The sequence below is a fragment of the Neodiprion virginianus genome, chromosome 2 (assembly GCF_021901495.1).
Source record: "Neodiprion virginianus isolate iyNeoVirg1 chromosome 2, iyNeoVirg1.1, whole genome shotgun sequence".
In the NCBI taxonomy this organism is placed as follows: Eukaryota; Metazoa; Arthropoda; class Insecta; order Hymenoptera; family Diprionidae; genus Neodiprion; species Neodiprion virginianus.
In genome coordinates, this window is record NC_060878.1 from 19,122,809 (window position 1) to 19,135,026 (window position 12,218).

General features: G+C 42.4%; 1 protein-coding gene across 1 annotated transcript; it reads left to right on the forward strand.

Annotated features, from left to right (window-relative positions):
• Positions 1–3,393: 3,393 nt before the first annotated feature.
• Positions 3,394–6,691, forward strand: LOC124297724 (uncharacterized). Its single transcript, XM_046749032.1, has 4 exons — positions 3,394–3,436; positions 3,493–3,677; positions 3,747–4,543; positions 6,354–6,691. Exons 1-3 carry the CDS (start codon positions 3,394–3,396, stop codon positions 4,536–4,538), a joined length of 1,020 nt encoding a protein of 339 aa, XP_046604988.1. The 3' UTR covers positions 4,539–4,543; positions 6,354–6,691.
• The last annotated feature ends 5,527 nt before the right edge of the window (positions 6,692–12,218 follow it).

Sequence of the window (12,218 nt, forward strand, 5' to 3'; positions counted from 1 at the left end):
CCTTTTCTATTTTGTGAAGCCACGAGATTACTTGCAATATATCGTACCTTTACCTTTATCTCTTTCTCTCTTTATCTTGCAGTTGGTCTGCTTGAGCCAATTGGGCTCGTATCTTTTCTCTTTATCTTGCAGTTGGTCTGCTCGAGCCACCTGGGCTCGTACCTTATTCTCTCTTATCTCTTATCTTGTCCCTTTCTCTGTCTTATTGCAAGTAACTTCGCGACTGGTTGACTATTACTTACGCATTGTAGTGACTATTGCTTTATTTTATTATCTTTCTCTTCTGGAATATTTGAATGTCTAATATCGCTGTCTAGCAGCGCGTTCCGTTAACGGATCAATTTTTATCTTAGCTATTGAGCATTGCTATTTCGTTATATTTTCTCTGATTAGTTCATATCTGTCTCTTTACTTATTACCGTTGGTTATCGTATCTTAGTGAGTGTACCGCGGGAGCGATCTCACATCGCTGCGCGGTCCCGCTCGTCGTTCATTTGACATTGGAGTATTGTGCCGTATCGCATAACATCTTTTTCATTATTTTCTTCGCTATTATCGCTGATCGTAGCTGTCCGTAGTCTATTTGGTTTGCCGTACGTTGCATATTAATTATCTTGAATATTGTTTGCCTTATCTTGAATTATCTTTTATCGTACCGAATATTATCTCTCTTTCTCTCGCACTTACCGCAAACTAGAGACTACGTATTATCTGTATTCTCTATATCTTATGATAATTTTCTACTTGACCTGTCGCTTGAATTTACCTTGTAATTCATAATTCCCTGTCTGCCTATTTCTGATCATTCTGGTAATGTGATAACTATTACAATTGTTGTATTTCGCATGTGTTCATAATCGCTTCTCATATTTTATGATTTATTTGCTTACCGCTTAATTTAAGTACCGTATATCTTTTCTGTTCTGCCTATCTATCCTAAAACCGTGTTAATCATTACCTTTAGTATCGCGAGCTTGCGCATATTTCCCGCTTATTCGGAAAACGTTCCGTTATTTGTTAACTCTCTCGCTTAACCTTTCTCTGGCTGTAAATATTGTTAATTATTGCATTTATCGTAATTGTATCTCAATCTCTTCAGCTACTTGCTTGTCATTAAACTTATCGCTTCTCGCTTAATATATTTGATATTATTCCTGCTTCACCTGTTTCTTATTTTATCTATCGGATTCGACTCCGCCCCTCTACCATTATCTTGACTATCTGAGCAAACTGTGCAAAACCGTCGTAGAACCTGACCTTATCTTTATCTATTACCTTTACCTTTACCTTTGTCTTTTTCTCTAATTATCTATTTTTGACGCATGTGCGTCTGGCGCCCAACAATCGTATCTTTCTCTCTTATTACCTCTCTCTCTATCTAATTATTCAGGTTAGTGACTGCGCCGTAGGGTAACCAATTATCGCGTTTCTATCGTTTAACCCTCAACCTCAAAAAAAATTGGTTACAGTGCACATTCTCGCGTCAAACACTGCTCGCTACCTGCTTTTAGTTGACCGATTATTCCCATCACATGCCCCACGCTGATTAACGAGTCGGAAAACCCAAAAACTGCATGTGCACATACCATCCGGTCAAGAGTTGGCAAGACAAGATTTTTCTCACGCTAAACACTGCGTACTACCAGCTTTTCGTTGGCCGATTTTTTTCTCGTTGCATACGCCACGCTAATATGGTTAGGGGTGTGCAGACTCGGACTTGTTCACTATAAAGAGTTGTAAAACCAAAAATTGTATGTGCATATACCAGCGAGTCAAGAGCGGGCAAGACAAGATTTTTTTTCACGTCAAACACTGCTCGCTACCTGCTTTTCGTCGATCGATTTTTCCCATCGCATGTCCGACAATGATTGGGGTTGGGGTGTGCAGGCTTAGACCTGTATACCATAATAATTTTTGATTCTTTGATGGCGGGGGTGGTACAAAGCTTGGACCCACCACCGTCACACTCAAATTCTTGCGATCTATCGGCCTATATACATATAAGCTCAACGCATCCGATGCAGAATCATCAGTCTTACACGATACGTGCAAGTCAAAAAAGTTATCTAAAGTTCAGCTTATATCAACGTCAAAGTCATGGCAGTCGAAGCGTATATGAGACTTGCAAAGCAGATGGAGGGGACGTGAAATTTGCTGAGAGAGCAACGTCCCGGAGAAGAGAATGGAGCTGTCATCAATCATTGGACTGATATTGGAATTGCAAATATCCATGTTCTGCGCGATATTTCCATGCAACGAGGAACAACCGTTCGTGCGAAAATGCGAATCCAACATATGATCGCACTCCTGCAATCTTGGGTGACGAAGATCAAGCAGTTGCAGCAGTGCATGGTGGTGACGGGTGGAAATATCGTTACTCCTGCGGGTGTACAATAGGACGACGTGGATAGTGCTTTTCCCAGCCAAATCAGAACGGGGGTTGTCACAAATCTCTGTCATAAAAATTTGGACGCCTTTCTGGACGATGTGCAGCGCGTCGTCACCGAAAAGTTGAAGCTGGTACTGCGCAAGGAGGGAAATGTGAAGGTTAACCTCATATTGTATTTCGCGCCTCTTCCTCTAGATCATCTTGTAGTACCCCCACTCCACGCCAGTGTTACCACATGTTTACAGTAAAACTAGAAACTTTTGGTCTCCTCCGTTGGTCTATCTGTCTGGACTAACATTCTTCATCTTTGTGCCGGTGAAACCACATGTGCTTTTTATAGGTTTTTTACAAATTGTTTAATCATGGACAAGAAAAGATACCGAGGTTATTCAGACGAGGAAGAAGACAAGGAGAATCGAATGGAGAAGCGACTAAGGCGACTGGAGGATGCGATTTTGGAAATACGAGACAATAAGCGTCACAAGAAGAGACGTCGTAAGTTTATGTTTCCTTTATGTTCCAGAATATTCGATAGGATGCATCGGCATGCCTCTGGCCTATATGGCAGAGATTGGCGTTCGATGGTCACTCGTTTAGGCACTAACCTATATCGAGGATTTATTACTCAGACCGGTGCAAATGTTTCGAGGCCACCCGTGTAGGCTCTAACCTACACGGAGGAGAGTTTCTCAAGGCGCATTACTCGAGGCACCCTTTAGGCCCTAACCTATAAAGGGGAGTTGAACTCGGCCAAAACATTCCCGACGTCATTGCTAAACGTTTTAACCAGGGGGCAGAAAACAATGAATGAAAACCTATAGGTTTTAGACGCATACCTGACAACCACGGAATAGCGTCGTCATTATTGTTTTCACTTTCGTTGATAGGACGTCACCGAAGCTCAAGGTCCTCATCGTCAGAGGCCAATCGGCGACGGCGTAGCAGAGGAAAAAGCAGAAGAAGAAGCCAATTTCGAAGAAGCTCTTCGAAAGGATCCAGTGTGTATGACGAATCGATACAGCGAGAACTCTCTTACAGCCCTTCAGAGCAATTTGTCGATCAGACCGCTGCGCAGGTTGGGAGCTTGTCAAGCTCATCCGCAGAGGGACAAGTGGTCCATCATACTGCTACGCAGGCAGTTTTGGGACAAGATCCTCCTGCGATAAACAAAATAACCCAACAGACTGTCACGGTTACACAGTCAGGGGCTCCGCAGGGGTCCAGCGCAGCTGACTTGCTGGTCCAGCAGACTGCGCAGAGTTCTGTTGTGACAGAACCAGTGATCCAGGCTAGCGCTCTACACCTGAATCCTTCTCAGAGTCACAGCGTAGCTGGCGAGGAAACACAGTCAACCTAGGCAGCGATCTGTGAGGGTTCACTCGACCCCGCGATCCTAGAGATCTTAGGGAGACGTTTCTTGGAGGATCGAGTTCTGGCAGAAGCAATTCCTAAGGACTTAGTTGTTCGTTTGGAAGAAATCCTAAAGACGGATTTGCCCACAGAGGACAGAGTCTCTCTCATAAAAAAGCACCCTCCGCCGTCCAATTGCGTCATCATCGATCCACCGAGAGTCAATCCCGAGGTTCAGGCGTCTTTACATGGGTCGGTTGTAAAGAGAGACGAGAGGATTCACGCAAGGCAGTCGAAGATCACGGCGTGTCTCGCCGCAATCGTAAAGGTTTTCTCGAAAGTTCTAGAGGGCGGCGCTGAAAAATTACTCATTCTCGAGCTATTGGGCGACGCTTCGAGACTGTTAGCTGACCTCCTCCACGACGAGTCGATCATAAGGAAAAGCCTGATCCTCGCGAACTTAAACGTATCGTGTAAGGAGACCTTGAACGCTACTGTCCCAGATGAATGGCTGTTCGGACAACAATTGGAGGAGAAATTAAAGGCGGCGAAGGCACTTGAGAGCTCGCGCAAGGAGCTGAAAGCTCCTCAAAAGCCACAGGGACAGAAGAATTCAAAAAACTCGACAGCCCCGCCGCGTCGTCCTCAGAACAACCAGAGATTTGCTACGACGTCAGGCGGGAGAAAGGAGCCGAGGAATCAAGGATATTCGTCATTCCGCCGAGACAACCACAAGAACGGGACCAACTGGAAAAACAATCAGAAGTCCGAGCGGAGCAACAACCGGAAGCGTTATTAGAACCAGTAAGTTCGACTGTCGGAAGACTTAGATTCTTTAGACAAGAATGGGAACAGCTAACGCGTAACCCGTTAATATTATCGTGAATAGAGGGCTACAAGATACCCTTTGAGTCTCAGCCATGTCAGTCTACCTTTCCGAGGGGAATCTTCGATTCCAAAAAAGAGAGGGGGGCGATGGCCGATATAGTAGCGAAGCTGCAACGGAAGGGTGCTATCCGCCAGTGCGACAGCACTCACGGCGAATTTCTTTCTGGCATTTTCCGGGTACCGAAGCTGGATGGTGGTTCTCGATTTATTCTGAATCTAAAGCAGTTGAATGAGTTCATTCAGACGGAACACTTCAAATTGGAAGATCGGAAGACCGTTATAAATCTCTTGAGCAGGGGTTGTTTAATGGAAAAGTTAAGTTGAAAGATGCCTATTACTCGATTTCGATTGCTGAATCTAACCGAAAATTTTTAAGATTTCAATTCGAGAGTCAGCTTTATGAGTTTACGTGTATGCCCTTTGGGCTCGCCATAGCGCCATATGTTTTTACTAAACTGCTAAAGCCTGTAATGACCGATCTGAGGCGACAAGGGTATTTTTCGGTCATCTACATCGACGACCTTTTGCTCGTCGGTAGGTCTTTTGAGGAATGTCAAGCGAACGTTCGAGTCACGTGCTCGCGTTTGCAGAAATTGGGATTTACAATTAATGACGAAAAATGTCAGCTAATTCCGACAAACAAATGTAAATATATCGGGTTTTGGTTTGATTCGCTAAGTATGACTATCGAGCTTCCAAGGGAGAAAAGATTAAGAGTCAAACAATTGGTTTTAAAATATAGCCGTATTCAACGTTGTAAAATTCGCGAGTTTTCAGAATTTGTCGGTAGCGTTGTCTCGTGTTGTCCAGCGGTTAGATATGGCCTGGGTCACACAAAGGCATTCGAGAGAGCACGATACCTTGCCTTGGAGCAAAATAAGGGAAATTACGACGGTTATATGACCCTGTCTCAGGATCTTCATTCGGATCTGAAATGGTGGGACAGAGTTATCCTCTCCACAAAAAATTCAATTTAAGCTCCTCAATATTGTCGGGAAATCCTTACCGACGCGTCGTTATCAGGTTGGGGCGTTGCTTGTGGAAGCGAGAGATCTCACGTATTCTGGAGTAAAGAAGAAAGGAAAAATCATATTAATATACTAGAACTCAAGACGACTCTTTTCGGGTTGAAATGTTTCGCCGATAACATGAGAAACTGCGATATCCTTTTGCGGGTGGATAACACCACAGCTGTGGCATATATTAATAGAATGGGTGGCGTCCGTTTTAAAGAATTAAACCGTCTAGCTCGTTCGTTATGGGACTGGTGCGAGACAAGGGGAATTTGGGTCTTCGCGTCCTTTATTAGTACGAAGGAGAATACGGAGGCGGATTTCGAATCACGTCGGCTTGAACCCGAAACCGAATTCGAGCTGTCAAACGCAGCGTTTCATTCGATAGTCCAGAAATTCGGGAGACCCGAGATCGATCTTTTTGCGAGTCGAATAAATTCGAAATGTAAAAAATATGTCTCTTGGCTACGCGACCCGAACTGTACAGCCGTAGATGCTTTTACTATGTCGTGGGAAACGATTTTTTTCTACGCATTTCCACCATTTATAGTCATTCCGCGAGTCCTGAGAAAAATTAGAGACGAAAACGCAACGGGTATTCTTGTAGTCCCTGACTGGCTAGGACAAGCTTGGTATCCACTCTTTCGGGCCCTCTGTGTTAGTGAGCCGCTGATTTTTAAGCCTAACTCGAAATTATTACTTTCCGCGAACAGGGAACCTCATCCGTTATGGCAGCACACTACCCTGGTGGCCGCAATATTATCAGGAAAGCCTTCGAGATAAGGAACGTCCCCGAGGAATCCTTCGAGTTGATGCTGGCCTCGCTCCGCAATTCATCGATGAAGCAATACGACGGCGCGTTGAGGAAATGGTGGTCTTTTTGCTCAGACAGGAACGTCAGCCCTTTCGATAATTCGATTGAAAACGTGTTACTATTACTAACCAACGAATATAACAAGGGAGCATCTTACGGATCCCTAAATTGTTTAAGATCGGCGTTAGCCTCAGTTTTGGGACCTCACGTGGGGCAAGACCCTAGAGTAAAAAGACTGTTTGAGGGAGTGTCTGAGTTACGTCCTCCGAAACCCAAGTACGACGAAACGTGGGACCCTAAGATTGTCCTGGATTATGCGGCCAGTCTAATGCCTAACGAAGAGATCTCGCTCAATAACCTCTCGCTAAAAGTTGTCACCCTACTCGCACTAGTCACGGGTCAACGAATGCAGACTCTTTCATTAATTAAGATACCGAATATTCAGAACCTGGGTGAAAAGATACAGATTAAAGTTCCGGATAAAGTAAAGACTTCGGGGCCCAACAGAAGACAACCTTTGCTAAATGTACCATTCTACGGGAAAGATAATAGTATATGCGCTGCAACAGCTTTGGTGGCATATCTTAAGCGGACACAGGATCTCAGGGGCGCCGAACAAGCATTATTTGTTGCAATCAAGAAACCATACGGGGCGGTTTCAGCCCAGACTTTGAGTCGGTGGGTGAAAAGTATGTTAGAACAGAGTGGCGTGGACACAAATATTTTTTCGGCGCATAGCACTCGACATGCTTCGACGTCGGCGGCGGATAAGAAAGGAGTAAATATAGACTGCATAAGGAAAGCGGCAGGTTGGACCTCAGCCTCTCAGACCTTTGCGAGATTCTATAACTTACCTGTGTATAACGATAAGGACGCTTTTGCCAAAGCAGTTTTAGATAAATAAGAAGTTTTCATTTGTTCGAGTAGCTATTTTTTGTTTTGGTTGTAGTTGTACTACACTTTTGGGTTGTTTGTTACTTGAGAATATATTCATTTTCAACAATTCACCGTGTTTTGGTGCCGTAATGATCTTTAAACATCTACAAGATGATCTAGAGGAAGAGGCGCGAAATACAATTGAATGATTAAGCGAACTTACCTGTAAGTGAAATTCTATCATAATTGTATGTAGCGCCTCTTCCGAATAGATCAGTCCCACCAATAGGTAACCCAACTCTGTGTACACAGAGGTAAACCCAAAATATTACGGCAAATACTTTGAAGAAATGATAGTCCAGACAGATAGACCAACGGAGGAGACCAAAAGTTTCTAGTTTTACTGTAAACATGTGGTAACACTGGCGTGGAGTGGGGGTACTACAAGATGATCTATTCGGAAGAGGCGCTACATACAATTATGATAGAACTTCACTTAGAGGTAAGTTCGTTTAATCATTCAATTATCGTGCAAATTCGAAAATGCCAAGCACGAAGAGATCTTCACCGAAGTTAAGAGCTTCAACACATTTAACGTGGCGATTCTTCTCCCATCGAGCGATGTAAATGGCTGGTTTATACGTGCACGGGGTGATCTGCTATTAAAGGTGGAAGATTTCGAACAATGCGATTCCGGTTGGAGCACGATTCAGATCCTTAACATCGCTGTAAATATCAACCACTATCAGCCTCTCGCCGTGGGAGCTTCAACATTCATCGAGCTGCCCCAAGACATTCGACATAAAAAGGCTGTGATCAACGTGAGGAACGAGGACGAAAGATGCCTTCTCTGGTCCGTCACAGCAGCCCTCCACCCGGTCAACATCAACACCGATAGGACTCACGACTATCGTCGCTATATTTCCGAGTTGGACTGTACGGCTATCAAATTCCCTGCTACTCTACGTGATAAGAAAAAGCTTGAGAGATTAAATAATTTGCACATCAATGTATATGGTATAGAATCTCAAACTCTTTCGCATCATGCAAAATTAAATAAAAGTGTCATCGTGCCAATTTATTTGAGTAAAAATTTGCATAGCGTAAACATTAACACGATCCATCTTCTAATGGTTGAGAGTAATCCGGAAGACGAGATGACTGGTGAGTTTGCACCGAGATTCCACTTTGCTTGGATTAAAGATCTTTCCCGATTGGTGAGCAAACAATTGTCTAATCATACTGGTCAACTGTTTTTATGTGACAACTGTTTGTGCCACTTTAGCGTGAAACACGCCTACGACAATCCTCAACAAGATTGTATTACGCTGAATAAAGTACGCATGAAATTTCCCAAGTGTGAAGATTTAGTATTTTCAAATTTTCAAAACAAAGGCAACGTTACGTTTGTCGTACACGCCGATCTCGAATGTATATTAATCCCCGAACCTGTAGATGAATTTGAAACTCGTAAGACTTGTGAAATTCAAAAGCATGTCCCGCACAGTGTGGGGTACTACGGACATTGCGCGTACGATGAGATATCATCGGAGTTCCACGGTAAACGCGGTGTCGATTGCATAGATTGGTTTATAAAACAGCTTAAAGATTTATCAATTCAAGTAGAGTCACGCATCAAAAACATAATTCCGATGAAGGCTCTCACCCAAGTGCAACGCGATCGCCACATGCGCGCAAAGAATTGTTATATTTGTGAAAAACCGTTTACCCCTGAGGAGAAAAAGTGTTACGATCACTGTCACTTCACGGGTAAATATCGTGGTCCTGCTCATAATCGGTGTAATTTGAATTTCAGAGAGTCGCACACAATTCCAATAGTTTTCCACAATTTGTCCGGTTACGATTGTCACTTTTTAATAAAATCCCTCGCGTCAACTTTCCCCGGTAAAATTACACTGTTACCCATAAATAAGGAAAAATATATATATACATAAATCAGGCACAGAAAAACAAATTTGAACTAACTGGTGATGAGAGAAATTAACGACAACAGAGTCAGGGCGGCTAGGTGGTCTGGTGGAGTAAGTCTCCGGTAAAGCATCTGTAGATACCAGGTTCGATTCCTGGCTCCGTCGTTAATTTTCCAAATTCCTCAGTTTTCAAATTTACATTCTTTCACTATGGAGAATGTGCGAAATCAAAAAGATGTTGAATTGGTCACAAACTGGGAGGGAAGAGGTGGTGCGAGAACGCTGATTGCCCGAGCAAACTTTCACGACTGCACCGTATTTGGCACTGATGTGGTTATCATTGAAATGAATCGTGTCAAAGTTCACTTTGTCAAACCTATTCACGTCGGCGCATCAATTCTAGATCTGTCAAAAATCTTTCTCTACGATTTCCACTATAATTATGTTAAAACCAACTTTTCGAATAAACAAGCTAAATTGATGTATACTGACACAGACAGCCTTATTTATCAATTCAATGTGCCTAATATCTACGATATCAGCAAACGTGATGTAGATACAATGTTTGATACTTCTGACTATCCGCCCGACAATCTGTATGGTATTCTCCTTAAAAACAAAAAACAACTAGGGCTAATGAAGGATAAAAATAATGGTAAAATTATGAGAGAGTTTGTGGGACTGCGAGCAAAGCTGCACACATTTACTACAATGGGTATGGATGGGGAAAAATATGACAGTGGAGTAAAAGTGTGTAAGCGCGCCTAGGGTGTAAGAAATTCATCGATAAATAGCATCACGTTTGATGATTATAAGCGTTGTCTGATAGCTTACGAAGAGTTGACTCTTCCACAGTGTTTGATACGCAGCAAAAAACACGAAGTAAGCACGAGCGTACAAAAAGAATTGGCTCTTAGTTGGCAGGATAACAAGCGGCAATTGATACCTGGACAGACCGACACCGTGCCTTGGGGATTTATCCCAGCCCCCTCAATATCTATAGGACAAAACTGTAGACGTAGAATTGATGTAAATATTTGATGTTTGACGCTTCGGACGATCCACCATCGGGCGGAAACGTTTTACGATCAATACGATATTCAATGAATTAGAAGTTTCAAAATGCGAATTCATATACGTAACATTTATTTATTCATTTATAATTAATATATCACGCAATTATTCATATTTATTCGTTTATTAGGAGAAAAGTTTTCAGAAAATGTAAAAAATTTTTCAGAAAACGAAAAAAAGTTTTCAGAAAATGAAAACAGTTTTCAAAAAACCGAAAATAGTTTTCGGAAAACTTCTTTCCCATTTGATTAACACGTAAAAAAAGTTTCAGAAAATGAAAAACAGGTTTTTTGAAAACGAAAAAAAGTTTTCAGAAAATGAAAAAAACTTTTCTGAAAATAAAAAAACGCTTTCCAAAAAATAAAATGTGTAATGATCGTACGGAAAAATTGCATGATATTACTATTATCGTCATTATTATTATTATTATTATTATTATTATTATTATTATTATTATTCTCATAGTACAGAGTATGGCGCATGTGCGTACAAAGAGGATAAAATGTGGAAATATTTGTATATTCAAGATCTTTTATTGTAATTTGTAAAAGACATGCAAATTATGTTACATGTCTGATTTATTTATCCAATCATTGTGCGAATTATCAAAACCTAACCACTTCACATAGAACAGATTCCCCCGTTTGCGTAATACTTTCTCTACAAGGTAGCCGTCGGGATATTTCACTTTGTTCAGCTCTTCCTCGTGGAAGTCCCCCTCGATGGGATGGTATTGATAATCGGTAAGTTTGTAGGTGGGTGGATTAGTATTTTTCACCTCACTCACGGTGAATATTTCAGTCGTCCGATTGGGCGTATAGCCTTTTTCGAAATACATTCTTGTACTTGCTGATTCGAACTCGATCGCCTACACTGAATTTTCGCGCTCGATCACTTCGTTTGATTTGCCGAGGCTTGTACACGCTACGATACAGCTGTTTTTCATCCTTTGTGCTAACATCCACCGGTTTCATCTGAATCGTGCGATGTTTGGTGTTGTTGTAGGACTTCATTAAATCATCCAAAATACTAATCCACTCGTCCGATCCTTGGAGAGTAAACCGCATTCACATTTTATTTTTCAACGTTTGATTAAAACGTTCGCATATCGACGCCTTCAAGCTGCTCAATGTCGGATACATGTTGATATTGTGATGCTTCACGAGGGCTTCAAATTTGCTTTGTCAAACTCTTTGCCTTGTTCAATGTGCAGATGTGTAGGTATACGGCTCTGGATCAGTACAGATTTTATGGCAGCAGTAACATTTTTCCCACTCTTGGACTTTATCGGCACCGCCGACGCGTACTTGGAAAATACATCGATGATTGTTGGTAGGTATTTATATCCCTTGTTGCACGAGCTGTATGCGGTCATATCGACGAGATCAGCTTGCCAGGTCTCATCCAGTCCGCGTACATCCACGAATCGGCGCGGATAGTTGCGTCGAGCCTATCTGTGAAGTTCGGCAGCTATTACGGTCTTCATTGTTCCCAACTCTTCAGCTATCAATTTTTCGAATTGTCGTCCAACCACTCTGGTTCCTCATTCGATACTAATTCACTGCTGGTCTGTCCCGGCGTCGGTGTTGCTTGCTCCCCAATATGTTTGATGCAAGTCAACGTGTTTTCTATGATTTTGTTATTTATGCGTAGCTGTTTCAACTCCTCGTTGTGATTATGCGCGAAAATCTCCAAATTTGATTGAAAAGTATCTACAATATCCACAGCCATAGATCGTAAAGCGGTATTGAGAACTGTTAGGGAAACGGCATCGTTTTCCGTCTGCGGGTCAGCGACATTACACAATCGTTTGCTATCTACATCGAACTGATTGTCGTTGGTGGTTTTGAATCCGACACCCGGAGGCCCTCGAATAAATTTTT

What these genes read in the sequence shown, in the direction of transcription:
- LOC124297724 (XM_046749032.1), top strand. Translation starts at nt 3,394, where the DNA reads ATGACGAATCGATACAGCGAGAACTCTCTTACAGCCCTTCAGA. An exon ending in CTCTCTTACAGCCCTTCAGA is followed by an intron (nt 3,437 to 3,492) that starts GCAATTTGTCGA and finishes GCTCATCCGCAG; the next exon opens with AGGGACAAGTGGTCCATCAT. An exon ending in TGACAGAACCAGTGATCCAG is followed by an intron (nt 3,678 to 3,746) that starts GCTAGCGCTCTA and finishes CAGTCAACCTAG; the next exon opens with GCAGCGATCTGTGAGGGTTC.